This window comes from Muscardinus avellanarius (assembly GCF_963383645.1).
Source record: "Muscardinus avellanarius genome assembly, chromosome: 1".
Taxonomy (NCBI): Eukaryota; Metazoa; Chordata; class Mammalia; order Rodentia; family Gliridae; genus Muscardinus; species Muscardinus avellanarius.
Window position 1 is genome coordinate 50,440,156 of NC_137786.1, and position 17,771 is coordinate 50,457,926.

General features: G+C 39.6%; 1 protein-coding gene across 1 annotated transcript in view; it reads left to right on the top strand.

Moving 5' to 3' along the window:
- NDUFAF2 (NADH:ubiquinone oxidoreductase complex assembly factor 2) overlaps window positions 1-17,771 on the top strand; it is a gene marked incomplete at both ends in the record, with an annotated part of 168,503 nt that overhangs the window by 120,528 nt on the left and 30,204 nt on the right. The window contains one exon of the mRNA XM_080701027.1: window positions 8,070-8,110. Within this exon, the coding sequence (XP_080557153.1) occupies window positions 8,070-8,110 (41 nt within the window). The remainder of the gene's footprint in view (window positions 1-8,069; window positions 8,111-17,771) is intronic.

The following is a 17,771-nucleotide window of genomic DNA, read 5'->3' on the forward strand; positions in this document are numbered from 1 at the left end:
GCCAGTTATCAAGGAGGAAGAAGTCATCAACAGTGTCAGATGAGGACTGAAAATTAACTTTGCTTTAAAAGCAGAGAGGTTATTAGTAATCTTAACAAGAATACTTCTGTGAAGCCTGATAGAAAAAAATAGCAACAGTGAATTTGGAGAGAAAGTGTACAGACAATGTTTATGAGGAGTTTGCTTATCTGTAAAGTATTGAAGAGTAATGAGGCATTACCTGGAGAGGAAAGTGGAGTCAATGGAGGAGTTCTGTTTTGTTTTGTTTTGTTTTCAAAAGTGGAGAGTCAAGCATGGTGGTGGATACCTGTAGTACCAGCTACTTAGGAGGCTGAGGCAGGAGGATTACAAGTTCAAGGCCAGCCTCAGCAATTTAGTGAGACCCTATCTCAAAAATAGAATACAAAAAAGGTGCTTGGGATGCAGCTAAGTGGTAGAGGACCTCTGAGTTCAATCCCCAGTACAGCAATATGTACGCATATACATAAAAACGTACAGAATTTTGTATGGTGGAGAGAAAGATCCAATAAAAAGGAAGCCTGTATAATACAGAAAGGAAAGTCCTTGAGAAGGCAAAATGGACAGGGTCTAGTACAAACATGAAGCGTTTGACAAGAACACGGGAAATTCACAGATAGTACATAACAAAAAATGAGAGCATGGATGCAGGTAGATGTGTTAAGAACTTGTATAAATTCCTTTCTGTTTCTTCCTAGTGACACAAAGTGGTTAAAAAAAAGTTCTAAATACAAACAATAGCTAGAACCAAGATTCTTTTGAAGTCTTTTCCAACCCCACCCTCAACCCCTAGTATAAATGGGATGTCCTTTCCTTTTTTTTTTTTTTCCTTCACTCACTTTGTACCTCCTCCAATAATAACACTTGACACACTAGAGGATTCTGTTTACTTTCTACCTCCTCCCTGTGGACTGGAAGATTCTTTATGATAGAGATTTTTACCTTGTTCATCATTACATTCTCAGGACCTAGCTCAACACTTACATAGAGTAAGTACAAGCTCATTCTCATTTGTTGAGTAAATGCATCTAAACGTACAGAAGGAAGAGATATTCTTAGGAACTTTGCTGACTTGCTAAAGATAGTTCATTTTAAGAAGAAAGGTATCAGCCAAGTGTGGTGACACAAACCTGTTATTCTAGTACTTGGGAGGCTAAGACAAGAGAATTGCACGTTCAAGGCCAGTCTCAGGAACTTAGTGAAACCTTGCTTCAAAATAAGAATAAAATAGTGGGGTTGTAGTTCAGAGGTAGAATGCCTGTGGATTCAGTCCTCAGTACCAAACACACACACACACACACACACACACACACACACACACACACACACACAATGTAAACACACACATATTTATGTTTACCAAAATAATTGTTTCCAATAATATAGAACATGCTTGGATATATCTGTAAGATATAGTATAGCACTAGCTACTGGACAATTTTAGGTTTTAATGAAACTTTCAAATTAACCATGGCATGATGTATAATTATTATATGGAATCTCTAAAAAAATCTGTATCTCTATAATTCAAATGATGTTTTGTCTTCTATTTTTATTCCTTTTTTGTTATGTTTGGTAACTTTAAGCTGGTTTGGTATTAACAGTAACAAACATTAAGTAGAATCTGAAAATACATACAGAGTAGTACATAGTTGGAAGAAACAAAAGAGCCCTAATCCAATATCTTCCTTGATAGAAAGTTGGTTAAAATGTTCAAATAAGACCTCAGAATAAAGTTATGTAAAAATTACTTTCTAGATATATTAGATCATGGTTATTTATCATAAATACTGCTAATTAATAATGAATATCTTGTTATCATGTCTGTCTTTATTGCTTTAGTATTAATATTTTTGGAGGGGTTGTAGAAGAAAGTATTGAGGGTTGAGCCAGGGGTATCCTAGCTTCCCAGCCCTTTTGTTTTGTCTTGAAACAGGGCCTTGTTAGGTTGCTGAGAGTCTCACTACGTTGCTAAGGTTGTTCTTGTACCTATGATCTTCCTGACTCAGTCTCCCAAGTAATGGGATCACAAGCATGCATCACCATATTGGGCAATACTTGTTAATAATTGTTGAGTAGGTCTTTCTACTAAAGACTTTCTTATGTCATAGGAAACACCCATCAAGGATTTTCAAAGTTTTATACAATAATGATTATGGAATGATGCTATTTCTGCCCAAGCATCAGAAGACCTATGTTAAATTCTGTTCTGCAGTGTCCGTTTACTACCTTAGTCATTTGGACAAATTGATTTTCTTCCTTCTATCACTTATCATATTAAAAACCTGGCTTCAGCATTCTTTAAAGGTCCCTCTCACTGGTGTTCTGTGGTTACATGATTCTAGAAATATTTATGATCAACTTGTGTCCTATCCTAGAGTCTCTGAATCTACTGCTCAACCAGATTATTTGACTGGGAATTACTAAGAACTATTGGTGATTTTAATCCATGGTAGCTACACATATTAATTATTTATTGCTGCATAAAAATTACTCCAAAAATTAGAAGCTTAAAACAACAAACATTTTCTGTCTCTCAGCTCTTAAGGGTCAGGAATGGAGGTGTGCAGTAGTGTGTCTCCTGGTGTGAGGTTACACATGGCACAGTTAGGTGCTGGCCTGGGCTGCAGTCCTGCTCCACTCTGGCCGACTCAGCTTCAGGCTCACGTATGTGGCTGTTGTCAGGCTACAAGGGAGCCACTTCCAGGCTCTCTCAAGTGGCTGTTGCTTGGCTTCAGGTCCTCTCTGGAGGACCATTGAAGGAAGGCCTTGGTTCCTTGTTGACAGTAGTTTTGTAAGTCTTGTTAGAAACTATTAGTCCTACAATTCTGTCATTGGTTTTTGAAGTTATTTTGACTATTAAGTCCTTTACATTTCCATATGAATTTTAGAACTAGCTTTTAATTTCTACATAATGCCTCATGGAATTTTCATTGAGATTTTGTTGGGTCTGTAGATAATTTTTGCAAATAATTAACATATATTAATTATATATATGCTTTTATTGGTGCATTGTAGTATCATATCATAATGTAATTCAGAGTAATAGTGACAAACATGCACACAGCACACAACAAAGAACTGGCATTTTAATACTAAAAATCTTCAGAACCCTGAACATTTCTTTAGGCCTTTTTAAATTTTTCTCTGAAAAGTTTATAGTTTTCATTGTTTGGATATTACACATATTTCGTTAGATTATCTCTAAATATTTTGCATTCTTCGTGCTACTATAATTGGATATTGCTTTTTCAGTTTTCAGTGTTTGACTGTTGTGCTCATATAAATGTGTGGTATGTTTTTGTATATTGATCTTGTATCCTGTAACTTTGTTAAATTCACTTATAGTAGCTGTTTTGTTCATTCCATTAGATTTCTACATAGAAGATCATGTTGTCTGTGAATAAAGACATTTTTGTTTTTTTCAACCTGGATGCCATTACTTTTTTTTTCTTGCTTGTTTGCCTTGGCTAGAACTTCTAGCACACTGTTGAATAAAAGATATGAGTGGAAAATTCTGTGTTGGTCCTGATCTTAGTGGGGAAAGATTCATTTTTTAACCATTAAATATTATGTTGTCTATAGGCTTTTCTCATAGATGGTTTTTAATCAAAGTGTAAAATCTTTCCTGGCAGGGGGAGCATCTATCAATTTTTAGTGTTTTTTTTTCTTTGTAGCTATTTTCTATCCTACTGGAATTACATGCATGTGCCGCCATGCCTTGCTCACAATTTTAGATTATAGCATTTAAAATACCACTAAAGCCTGGCATGGTGGTGCAAGCCTGTAATCCCAGCACTTGAGAGGCTGAGACAGGTAGATTGCAGGTGTAAAGACAGCCTCAGCAACTTAGCAAGGCCATCCTCCCAAACTAAGAAATAAAATAAAATAAAATAGGGCTGGGAGCATGGCTCAGAGGTAGAAGACCCCTGAGTTCCATCTCCAGCACCTAAATAAATATCATTAAAAGCTTGAAGTACTTAAGAATAAAATTACCTAAAAATTCTAAGACCTACATTGAAAAATATAACACAATTCTGAAAAAAAAAGTCGAAGATTTTATATATACGTGCTTCTGTATGCGTGTACACGTGTGTGTGTGTGTGTATGTATGTATGTATGTATGTATCTGTAATTCTCATGGATCAGAATAGTCCATATTTAAAAAGATGTAATTTCCCCTTAAGTTGATCTGGAGATTCATTGTATTTGCAATCAAAATACTCCATACTTTTAAAAAATATTGATTCTAAATTGATTTATATCAACATTGAAAGAACCTAGGATAACTAAAATCTTTTTTGAAAACAATACTGAATAATTTACCTTAATATAAATCTATTTTATCTATACAGTTTGCTATTGAGAAAAATCAGAATTTAAGAATGGGCAAAAAATTTGAACAGATATTTCACCAATGTAAAGTACCTGAGATTTTCTTAACTTTCTGGCTAGAATATACAGTGATACAACTACTTTGGAAAACAGTTCATCAGTTCTTTATAATTTAAAGACACTTTCCCTACAAACCTTGAAATTTTGCAAAGAATTTACCTAGATACAAAGAGATAAGTTCATTCTGATACATAGTACAGAAATTTTTCTTAGCAACTTTATTCATAATAACTCAAAATTTATACAAAAGAATTAATACCAGGAGGTGGGAGGTGTGGAGGCCACCGTAAGGGTCTATTTCTACACATAGTAACATGGATGAACCCCAAGAACTTTATGCTGAGTAAATAAGTAAGAAGCAAAAGAGTACATCCTGCAGGATTCCATTTATATGACCTTACAGAGAAACAATCTAATCTTGCTGAGTGGAGGAAGCATGTGGGTAGGTGTTTGTATGTAAACAGACACTAGGGTACTTTGGGGATTGATAGAAATGTTCTATGTACTGATTGTGGTACTGGCCACAGTGTTATATATATGATAAAATTTATGAAATTATGAACTTAAAATGGCTTCATTGTATTATATGTAAATTATATCTCAAGGAAAAAAGAACAATAAATATGAGCATCAAAATTTATAACTTAAATATGACAACTTAATCTAATACTATTTTTTTTTTGGTGGTACTGGGGTTCCTGGAAGCCCTTCTACTTCTGGGCTACACTCCCAGACCTATTTTTACATTTTTATTTGGAAACAGGGTCTCCTAAGCCAGCGCGCGCGGCTGGCTTCGAACCTGCGCGATCCTCCTGTCTTAGCCTCCCAAGCGCGGGGATTACAAGCGCGCGCCACCACGCCCGGCTAATCTAATACTACTTTTAAAGTTAGACTTAGATGTTAGTAATCAGAAAATGACCCGTAACATATTCTTTAAAGAAGTTTTCACAGATGAAGAATATATTTTTTTCTATTTGTCTTTTTTTTTTTTTTTTTGAAGTGTCAGCACTCAGAACTGGCAACAGTTGTTGTTTCTCTGGATTTTTTTGTTTGATAATGGGGGTTCAACCTAGAGGCATTCCATCTCTGAGTTATACCCCCAGTCCTATTTTATTTTTTATTTTGAAATAGGATGGTTTTGCTAAATTGTTGAAGCTGGTCTCAAACCTTTAATCTCCTGTCTCAGCCTCCCAAGCACTGGGATTACAGGCATGCACCACTTGAGGTCAACCAGCTCAGAGGTCACTTTTTAAAAGATGGAGTTTTCCTAGGTGACCTTTGGATGCAAGCTATTGATAACTTTTTCATAATTTTGGTTTTGAATGGTCACCTTTTGCATCTGGCAGTAGGCCATATTATTTGCCATGCCTATTGGCAGTACTTCTAAAAGTGTATTAGACAGTTTTATGCTGTGGAGATGTGAAGACCGTATGCTTCATGAAGTATTTTCCTGTCTGCTTCTTCTAGTCTCCCTTTTTATGATTAATGGGAGCTTTAATTTGCATACTCGCTTTTACAATCATTATAGTTTGTTAGTTCCAATAGGAGTATTAAAGTTCATTGAATCTTGTGCATACTGATGAGAATGCAAATGAACATGCATGAAAGAATTTTAGGGTCTTAAGGCATAAACTGTCCAGTTATCTTTCAAAATTCTCTTCACACAGTGGTTACACTATAATGAGGACTGATACAGAATTTACCTTACAGATATAATTAGCAATGGCAAAATCATTATATAATTTATAATTGGATAGAGGTTCTGTTTCAGATTACTTTGAGGTTAAGAATGTAATTAATATTAATGCTTATATTCCTTCTTTCTCTTAACCTTTGCCAACCTTCAGGAGTACATTTTCTGCCTTGCGTGTAGTCATTGGGAAAGTGGGTATGATTATGTGAAATATCACCCGGGCCATTTCCAGCTGTAGCCCTTCATGGACATATAACAAACAGTACTGGTATCAGCCATCATCTCAAGACACTCTAAGTGAATGGTTACTATAGAATCATAAATCGATAAGCTTATTTCAGCAGTTGCATTTTGTATATCTATTTAAACCAACTCTAAATGATCATTTAAAATGAATCTAAAGGAAGCCCTTTCCTTGGGGAATAGTGTCCTGGTGTGGTATTTAGTACATTCAGTATCTGAGTTCTTTTGCATTCCTACATTTATGAATGAATTTTATAAACTTAAAACTAGCATATTTTTAATAATTTGGATTCAATTAAAGTATTCTTTTTCCAACCTTACGAGAGAACTGAAATGCTGTTTTGTAAGCTCATCAGTAAGACATTATTTTTTAGTTAATCTTTTCATGATGCCTTTTTTATGAAGACTTCATTATCCCAGCATACTTTTTCATCATGATGTTTTACCCACTGGTATGTGTTTATAGACTCCAGAATACATGGTAATCGTAGTTAAAAAAAAAAAAAAGTAGTAACTGATAGATTTTTATTTTAGACAAATGAATTGTTTTTTCATTATAGTTGTTTTAAAGAGATTATATTTAAAGGCAGCCCTGGCACAGGGGTTGGCAAACTTTTTCTTTGAAGGCCCAGATGGTAAGTGTTATCGGATTTATGAATTGCTTGGTATGTTACATTTACTCGGCTCTGCTTTTATAGCACATAGCAGCTGTAGATAGATACAAGTGAGCGTGACTTTGAGTCAATAAATCCTTATTTATGGACATTGAAACTTTGAAGTCTACATAATATTTATATGTCATGAAATATTGTTCTTCTTTTGATCTTCCTCCTATCATATAGAAATATAAAAACAAACAGTAGAATGAATTTGATTTGCAAGTTAATTTGTTGAACCCTGCTCTAGCAGTTGATTGTTTTGAATTAACTTTCTAAATTAAAATTAAATTCGGGAGGCCGAGACAGGAGAATCCGGGTTTGCAGACAGCCTCAGCTGCTTAGTGAGCGGGGATGATGATACTCCCTAATAGGTAGCTGCTTGCTAGAGCCGATCAGAAGAAATCTGTGATGAAAACTTCTTTTGTGTGTGTGGTACGAGGGATAGAACCCAGGGGCTTTCCACCTCTGGGCTATACCGCCAGCCCTATTTTATAATTTATTTGGAAACAGGGTCTCACTAAGTTGCTGAGAGCCTCACTAAGTAGCTGAGGCTGACCTCGAACCTGTGCGATCCTCCTGCCTCAGCCTCCCAAGTGCTGGGATTACAAGTGTGCGCCAACATGCCTGGCTCTGTGATGAAAACTTTTCTAAGGCCCTTCCTCAGGTGATTATGAGGTATGAATTGAAAAGATATGAGACTGTCCCCCCATCTTTCTGACACTGTTGTGTTTTTCACGACACTAATCAACAGCTGACATTTTATGTTTGTGTTTATCTTGGTATTTAATTTTTTGTTGCTGAGGGTTGAACGCAGCCCATGCTAGGTATGTTCTGCTACTGAGCTCCAGCTCCAGCCCTGTGTGCTTATTTTCTGAACCCCCTTTAATAGTTTATTGGCTATAATAGAAGAGGTACTTTTATCTGTTTGATTCTCTGCTGACTCTCCAGTACTTATGATAATAGATCATAATAGGTGCTCAAAAATATTTTTATGCATCGGTGAATAAAATATTTGTGTAAATTACAGAAAATCAATCTTTAAATATTCTTTTTCTTTTTAGCTTGGATTAGAAGAACAAGAAAGACTCCACCTACTATGGAGGTAAGAAAACACAAGAAAAAACTCAAACTCAAAATATGTTTATAATGCTGTATTTCTCAATTGGAAGTTTATGATGTCACGAATACATACAACTTTAGACAGAAATCTGATGCATCGTCTTAAAAATTCTGCAGTCCAAGGTTTTAGATATATCACATAAGAGGGAGAAGATCTTTTTAATGGAAAATAAAATGTGTAGAAAAATATCTCACAAGAATAAATGAATCATTTAATGGATTATTATAAAGTAAATTACACCCAGGTTAAGAAATAGAACTTTGCCATCTACTCCAGAACCATATACCTTCCCCCAATCACAATGTCCTTCCCCACAAAAGCAACACTGGACCTGGCTTTTTTTTTTTTTTTTTTTTTTTAACTGAGAGAGGAACCAAGGGGCATTCTACCTCTGAGTTACACCTCCAGCCCAATTTTTTTATTTTTATTTTGAAATAGGGTCTCACTGAGTTGCAAAGGGCTTCACTAAGTAGCTGAGGCTGTCCCTGAACCGTGATCCTCCTCTGTTAGCCTCCCAAATGCTGGGATTACAAGCGTGCACCACCACACCCGGTTTGAACCTAATTGATTTTTTTTGTTTGTTTGTTTTTGGTGGTACTGGGGGTGGAACCCAGATACTTTCTACCTCCGGGCTATACTCCCAGATTCATTTTTATATTTTATTTGGAAACAGGGTCTCACTAAGTTGCTGAAAGCCTCACTAAGTAGCTGAGGCTGGCTTCCAACCTGTGCGATCCTTCTGTCTCAGCCTCCCAAGCGCGGGGATTACAAGTGTGCGCCACCACACTTGGCACTTGAACCTGATTTTGATAGTAATCATTTCTTCACTTTTTAAGTAGTTTAATTGTACAAATGTACATTATAATTATACTTGTCTGTTTTGTTAAAAAGTTTCAGATTTCTTTCAATTTATAGGTTTCTTTTCTATCCTTTTTATTTTCTTACAAAAAAATTTTTTTAAACCTCAGTCCATTTGACATATAGAGTTTGCCACAGTCTGGATTTTGTTTATGCTCTTGATGAAGTTTAACATGTTCCTCTGTCTTCTTTCAAAAATATCACAATAGAGATAGTCTGATCCAGAAGTTAGATAATCCTGTTTGATCTTTTTGTCAAGACTTGTAGGAAATATTTGATAGAAGGCATCATGTTGCTGTCTCTTTTTGTGATCCTAGCAGTTGTCTATGCATATCCATTCATTGGAAACAGCCTCCTGTTGTTGCAAGCCCGTTAGAACTGACTAGCTTTCAAAATGCTTATAACCATTTGAGATCTATCTTCCTTTTCAAATCTCTAACCCCAAATAAACTCCCATCCGTATCACTTATAAACCATGGCTAAAGGTTAGCCAAGTAGCCATTAGAATGCCATTTACAGTAGCATCAGAAAACATAAAAATACACATTTCAATAATAGGCTTACTGACAGTAGGAAGAAAGTGACATTAGTACTCTGCCTGAGTTTTTTTTAATATACATGCTCCATAAAAGGGTAAGAGGATATTCTAGAAGTCAATATAGAATAGAGTTGGAGATGTTACTGAATTCTCCAGTAGTACCAGGAAGGGCTGGGGCAGCTAGATGATTTTGTTTGCCTGATCTTGTGCTTGAATCTGGGCTGTAGACTGCAAAGACTTGGGTGTCCACAGGTCCCCAAGGTGATTTGTCTCTAAGAGATGTGATTATAGTGACTAAAAGCAGAAGAATTTAAAATGGTTGCCAGGATTCCAATATATTGATTTACAGTAATAATTGAAACTGGTAAAGGGAAAAAACAGGCTGTTTGGTGAATGTGACAATAGAATAAAAGAGCTAAGTGAAATTAATGTTTAATTGCTTCATGCTAACGTTGTCTATTGATGTATTTCTTTTGCCATGACAATAATTATATTATGGTCCAATGTTGTTGGCCTGCAGCTATTCTTATATTTTACTCGTTTCATATCTTTGCTCTGGTCAGTCTTATGTCAGTCTTACAATATAACATTCAGAGAAGAATCTTATTCCTAAATTCTTAAGGACCATTTCAGTTTCATCTCTAAGTAACTGACATTGATTAAGTGAGTTCTCTAGGCTTGGTATTAGACTTATTTTATAAGTTACAGAAATGTCTTAAGATTGACATTCTGCACATATAATTCTATTTTTCTACTGACTTAAATTGCATGGGTGGAGTATATGTTCTTATGGAAAAAATAGGCCCTCTACCCCCACCCCAGGCCTCACAATATAATTTTTAGGAATGCTAGGAAAACCGTTAGAAAATCATAGCATAATTATATTCTGGGATATAACACCATCTGTCGCGCGCAGTGACGACTCTTACACGATCTTCCTCAAGCAGTTTTATTACCCCAGGTTCTTGTACAGTTCCCGCAAATCTTCTTCCTGTAAATCTTCTCTTCTCTCTCCCTTCCCCCCAGAGATCTTCCCCTTATATAGAGCCCAACAGCCAATCAGCAGACTGTTCACGTGCACAACTCATGGCAACAGCCAGTCCATTGGCTGTTGCCCTATGGCATGCGGTGTTCCCGTGTATCTCATGCTCTTGTCGTCACTTCCTGAAAGCTGTTTACCACCTAAGTGCTCTGGGGAAGATTTCCGCTCAGCGCCATCTTAGCTCTCGGACTTACTGGCTGATGGGCGGGGCCCGTCACAGTTCCCCCTTTTTTGTTTTTTCAGACAGGAGAGGACAGAGGACTCAACCCCTGTATGTTTGGAAGGGGCTTCTAGGCCCACCACCTTTTGCCAGGGACGGGACAAGAATCAGTGGCAACCCGTATGCAGTTGAGCATGCCCTCCTCGGGATGCACCCTCCCGGGGTCCCGAGTGCAGTCCTAGCTGGCATCCTGTCATTAAGACTTTCCCATCGCCGCAAGCCATATTTGAGGGGATTGTCCCAACTCCATGGCTGCAAATGCCTGAGCTATGAGCACTTGATCTGTAGCGCGCTGACGGATTAGTTTTCTAAGACAGTAGAGACATAAGATACACAGTAAGACCAGACAAAGACCAAGAGCACCCAGTCCAGCCCACTCTTTTAAATGACGAGCTGCTTGTTGGATCCAGGACATCAAGGTGCGGGCCATCACCGGGTCAACTTGAGTAGTATTGGTTTTGATGATCTCCAACCGCAACCGTCTTGTCAAATTGTCAAATTTCGATGACCGGTTATCTGTAGGATATGCAGAAAGCTCGCAAGAAAGATTAGCGGCAATAAACGCATTATCATTAATCATGACAAGGGGAGCTAAATCCGTGCAACTGCCATTTATCCCACAAAGAAGCCACAGATCAAATAGGTTAGAATGAAAGGCCATGGTCAGGCTCTAATAAGTAAAATTATAACCTGCAAAAGTAGAATTTGCTCCTGTGCCAATTTTAAGGGGAAAAGGTAAAAGGATTAAGCGGGGAAGAACTTGAGCAGAATGACTCAAAGGCAATAGAAAAGAAAAAGCAGTCAAAAGCCCCCATTGTGGATCACTTCCTATCCTTGGAATTCCACAGTATCATGGTCCCCAAAAGAATCAGTCGATGGCTCATCATCCTTTTGTTTCACCAGACGAGTCAGCCGCTCTGGAACCCAGACAGGATCGGCGCCGTTCTGTGGAAACACACAAACAGAGCCTCTGGCCCATGTGAGCACTGGGTCAGGTCCCCTCCATTGCCCTGTGAGGGCATCCTTCCAACGCACGAAACCCTGGCTCGTACCCGAGGGGGCAAAATGACGATCGGCAGCAGTCTTGCCATTGACATCTAATTGCAAAAAATTCAAAGTAAAAAGGGCTAAGGATAGGCGCTGCTTCGGTTTCATATTGGTTCCAATTCCCTCTTTTTGTTTTATCAAGCATTCTTTAAGAGTACGATGGGCGCGTTCCACAATACCCTGTCCCTGAGGGTTGTACGGAAGGCCATGCTTTAGAGTTATTCCCATCTGTGAACAAAAAGATGTGAATTTTTGGGAAGTATAAGCCGGGCCATTATCAGTTTTTATTTCTTTAGGCATATTCCATGCTGCCCAGGCCTCAAGGCAATGATTGACGACGTCATGTGCCTTTTCCCCGGCATGAGCAGATGCATGAATAATTCCAGAGACAGTATCTATGGAAACATGGATATATTTCAATTTTCCAAATTCAGATATGTGAGTTACATCCATTTGCCAGAGATGTAGAGGGAGCAAGCCTCGTGGGCAAATGCCCACATGTGAGGGGTGTAAAAAAGGGGCACAGGCATTACAGGTTTTTACAATTTCCCGAGCCTGATGTCGAGGGATTTTAAATCGCTGTTGTAATGTTTTAGAATTTACATGATATTGACGGTGAAATGCCTGTGCCTGTTGCATTTGAGTAAGAGAAAAAATCATATGTATCTTGGTGAGTTTATCTACTAGATCATTTCCATATGTAATAGGGCCAGGTAATCCAGTATGTGCCCTAACGTGCTGGATAAAGAATGGTGTCTTTCTTAAATGTATATAAATCTGGATTTGGCTAGCCATAGAATGAATAGGAGTATGTAAAGAGAGTTGACCCGCGCATTCAAGCGATCTAACCAGATTAACCACATATTGTGAATCTGATAATAAATTGAAAGGAGAAGAAACTCTCTTAAAAATTTCTAAAACAATATTTAATTCAACCAGTTGTGGAGAGGTATGTGAATATTGGATGATAACAGGATCGCTTCCCTCTATTAGGTAGGCCCCCACACCAGTTTTGGATCCATCAGTAAAAATGTTAATTGCATTAGCTACAGGTTTGTTTTTAGTGACTAATGGGAAAATGAGAGGATGTTCCAGAACAAAATGTAACAATGGATCTTTGGGAAGATGATTGTCTATTTCACCACTGAAAGAGCACATAAGTATAGCCCAATCATCAATAGTGGCTACCAGCGTTTGTACTTGCAGAGCAGTGTACGGTACCACCAGCTTATCGGGCGTTCTGCCAAAGTGTTGGATGCACTGCTGAATGGCTTTAAGGGCAAGGCTTGCTACACTGGTGGGATAATATTCAACTACCTTTTGAGGGGAGACTTTGGGGTGAATCCAAAGAAGGGGTCCTTGTTGCCAAAGAACACTAGTAGGCTGTTTTTCAGTGGCCAGGATACAAGCCCATAATGGCTGTCCAGGGGTCACTCGACGGAGAGACGCTTTCGTAAGTGCTTGTTCTACTAATTGTAACGCATGGCGGGCCTCATCGGTAAGGACGCGAGGAGAATCTAATTGAGGATTGCCTACGAGCAGATTATATAAAGGTTTCAAGGCATGGTTAGGAATTTGTAAAAAGGGTCGAACCCAATTAATGTCTCCCAACAGTTTTTGGAAATCATTGAGGGTTTTTAATTGATCAGTGCGGATGATTAATTTTTGAGGCAGGACTGCATGGGGGAGAACAATGTTGCCAAGAAAGTGTATATTTTCTCCTCTTTGTACCTTTTCTGAGGCGATGAATAATTGATGAGTTTCCAAAATCTTTACAAGGTGACAATAAGCCTCCTCAAGTATGGAGGGATTTTTTGTGGTTAACAAAATGTCATCCATGTAATGAATACACCGAATTTCTGGAAATTTGGTTTTTACGGGCTCAAGAGCACTATTTACATATAATTGACAGAGGGTAGGGCTATTGGCCATTCCTTGTGGGAGGACCACCCATTCATATCTACTGTCAATTTCCTCTTGATTAATAGAGGGAACAGTAAAAGCAAAACGAGGAGTATCCGCAGGATTTAAAGGGATGGAGAAAAAACAATCTTTTATATCTATGCTGATAAGTGGCCACTCCTTCGGAATAGCAGAGAGGAGTGGAAGCCCTCGTTGGACTGGCCCCATAATCTGCATTTGGCTATTTATGGCTCGGAGGTCGTGTAATAACCTCCATTTTCCAGATTTTTTCTTTATCACAAAAATCGGGGTATTCCAAGGAGAGGTGGATGGCCGGATATGGCCTAACTGTAATTGCTCTTGTACTAATTTCCTTGTTACTTCAAGCTTTTCACGGGAGAGAGGCCACTGAGGAACCCATACTGGATCTCCCGTCTTCCAGGTAATGGGAATTGCCTCCTCAGTGGCTACTGCACAAAACCCAGTTCCTCGCGACCACTCTTTTCTTTAGTAGGAATTGGGCTTTTACGTCCCTGGAGGTGTTTTCCCAGCCCGTAGGAAGGGTGGTAGCCCTGGCGAAGGAGAATATTATGGGCTTGGGGGAAATAAGATGTATTTTGTAAGGAATATCCCATGTCCACTAATAAATCTCTTCCCCAGAGGGAAACTGGCAGCTCCAGCACATAGGGTTCAAACTGCCCCTTATGTCCCTCCTGATCTTTCCAATGTAAAGCCCTAGCACTGAGGTCAGGGGTTTTAGCATAACCCAAACCTCTAAGTTCTCCGGTAGCCTTTTGAGTGGGCCATGAAGATGACCAATCTTTACAGGCGATGACACTTTTATCTGCCCCAGTATCTAAAAGTCCTAGGATTTGCTTGCCTTCCACGTCCAAGGTTATCAAGGGACGAGTTCCCATATCAAAGGCAAGAGATATTAACTCATTTCCTGAAGAACCGAACCCACCAATACCGCGTCGTCCCTCTGCTGAAGGAAACATACCATGTAGACTGGGAAGCAAAAGTAACTGTGCCACTCTATCCCCAGGGGAAATGGCAACGATACCCCGGGGCGCTGAAACCATCACTTTGATGATACCGGTATAATCCTCATCTATAACCCCCGGATGGACTACAAGTCCTTTCATGGTAGAGGAAGACCTTCCAAAAAGTAAGCCAACAGAATTAGGTGGCAGAGGACCTTGAAAATCTGTTTCAATAATTTGAACCCCCATTTGTGGCGTTAATACCAGCCTGGAGGTGGCACAGAGGTCCAATCCTGCCGAACCTGGAGTGGCTCGCCGGACTGTTCCGGAGGCTGTAAATTGGGCCACTGAGGTGGCTGTGTCTCCATGGCCCCATACACCTGAGGGTTCCCATATTTTTGTGGGCCCTGGGAACGAGGGCCCGCCCTCCCGTTTTTTGTCTGAGTATTTGATGACTGCTTTCCAGTATAGGGCAAGGGGTTGCCATCGATATCTTTAACCGAACGGCACTCAAAAGTAGGATGCCTTCCTTTTCTACATCGACGACAATACTCAGGAGGAGAAGGATAAGATTGGGACGCCCTACACTTAGGACAATCTCGTTTTAAGTGTCCTGTCGCTCCACAGGAAAAACAATTGCCATTTTTGGTACTATTCTTACTTTGTTGTCCGGAGGCCTGTATAATGGCTGCAGCAAGTCCTGAATTGGTTAAGGGTCCTCCGAGTTCCCTGCACACCTTCATCCACACCTCTAGGCCTTTATGTTTGTAAGGAGTGATGGCCTGTCTGCATTCTTTAGTGCATTGCTCATAGACCAATTGTTTAATGAGCGGCATGGCCGCGTCAGAATCCCCAAAAATTCTTCCCGCAGCCTCTACTAGACGGGCAACGAAGTCTGAAAAGGGTTCAGTCAATCCTTGAGTAATCTTTGTAAGGTTACCAGATACCTCTCCTTTGTTAGGGAGGGCCTTCCAGGCCTGGGTAGCGAGTCTGTTGATTTGTTCACACACCTGTTGTGGATACCCAAGCTGTTGATTAGCAAATCGTCCTTGGCCCATCAGCATGTCTATATCCCAGGCTGAATTTCCTGCTGCTCGATTACGTGCAGCTTGTTCAGTGGCATATTCTATATAATAAGCTTTCCAATCCAAGTATTGGCCAGGATTTAAGGTGGCCCTAACTAAATTTTGCCAGTCTCCTGGGGTCATGGCATAGCGATGTAAACTCTCTATTATTGCTATAGTGAAAGCAGCTGACGACCCATATGTGCGAACTGACTCTGCGAGATGCTTAACTATTTTAAAGTCCAAAGGCTCATGATAACGATTTCCCCCCTCCTGCAGCTGGAAAACTGGGAAAGCTTGATTTGCTAAAAAAATTCCCGCATCTCTCCACATCTGACTACTAAAAGAGACACCTTCTCCTGCTCTGGGCGCAGAAGGGTTATACGGAGGAGGCGAAATTTCCTCTTTAATCAGTTCAAAAGCTTTCACTTGTTTACAAATGGCCTCTAATTCCTCCTCAGATTCATCCTCCCCCTCTGACTCTGAATCCTCCTCACTGGCCACTTTAGAGGAAGTTGAACGTTCCTCTTTTACACCGTCTAAAGCTGCCTGGCCCTCCTGCACAAATTTTCTAAAGCGCCTTTCTTCCAAACAGGCACGAATCAGCCGACAAAGCGGCCGAGTCCCTCCTGTGACAATACCTTGTTCTTCGGCGCGTTCTACGTCTCTTCCCAATTTATCCCAGCTTGCTAAAGAAAGATTCCCTGATACTGTAAACCATGGCGCTACCCTATCTATTTGTTCGAGAAAATCTTGTATTGTCTTGTCCCTAAGCTTTAGGCCTCTACTTTTCAACAAAGCTTTCAATGCTTTATGCAATGGGTGAGATGGACTATTTCCCATCTTGTCGAATCAGGACCAGCCCGATTCTCTAACTTGCTTACACTAAAAAATATCCTCCTTAATGGAGCCCCCTTTGATCGGGGAAAATACAGCGCTGTTCCTCGCTTTTCCGCGAGCCTCGCTTATCCGCGAGCCTTATTTACTAAATATCCTCCTTAATGGAGCCCCCTTTGATCGGGGAAAATAACCCTCCGTAAACGGAGCCTCCTCCTCCCTTTCCGGAGTCAAGGAGTACTTACCAGCCGGCTGCCCTGGACTGCCGAGGTTCTGATCAAAGCGAAGGTCCCCGTACGGGCCAACCACTTGTCGCGCGCAGTGACGACTCTTACACGATCTTCCTCAAGCAGTTTTATTACCCCAGGTTCTTGTACAGTTCCCGCAAATCTTCTTCCCGTAAATCTTCTCTTCTCTCTCCCTTCCCCCCAGAGATCTTCCCCTTATATAGAGCCCAACAGCCAATCAGCAGACTGTTCACGTGCACAACTCATGGCAACAGCCAGTCCATTGGCTGTTGCCCTATGGCATGCGGTGTTCCCGTGTATCTCATGCTCTTGTCGTCACTTCCTGAAAGCTGTTTACCACCTAAGTGCTCTGGGGAAGATTTCCGCTCAGCGCCATCTTAGCTCTCGGACTTACTGGCTGATGGGCGGGGCCCGTCACAACCATCCATTAGAAATGAATGAATAAATGAACTAGAGCTGCATGTATCAACATGGGTTCATCGCAAAAACAATTGAGCAAAAGATTAAATTACAGAAATAGAGTCCAGCATTTATATAAAGTTTGAAAGCAGAGAAAGAATAATGGACATCCACATTAAAATGGGATTAAACAATACTTTCTCAAGTCAAATGGAAATGAAAGTAAAGGGATTTATTTTAAAGGCATAAGCCCACAATGTAATAAAAAAAATTGAAATGGCAATACTGTTTTGGAAGCTAGAAAACAGATGGACAAATGATAACAGCTTTAACAAAACTGAACATAATGAATCCTAATCCTTTTTTCCAAGAAGAAATTTTCATAAGTAACCCAATTTATACCAAGAACCCCAAAATTCTAAGTAACTCCCTGGGAAAATCCAAAAGTAGAGTTGAGCTAATGCTAAAAATCATGATTTGGTTGAAAATTTATTTAAGTGGCAAT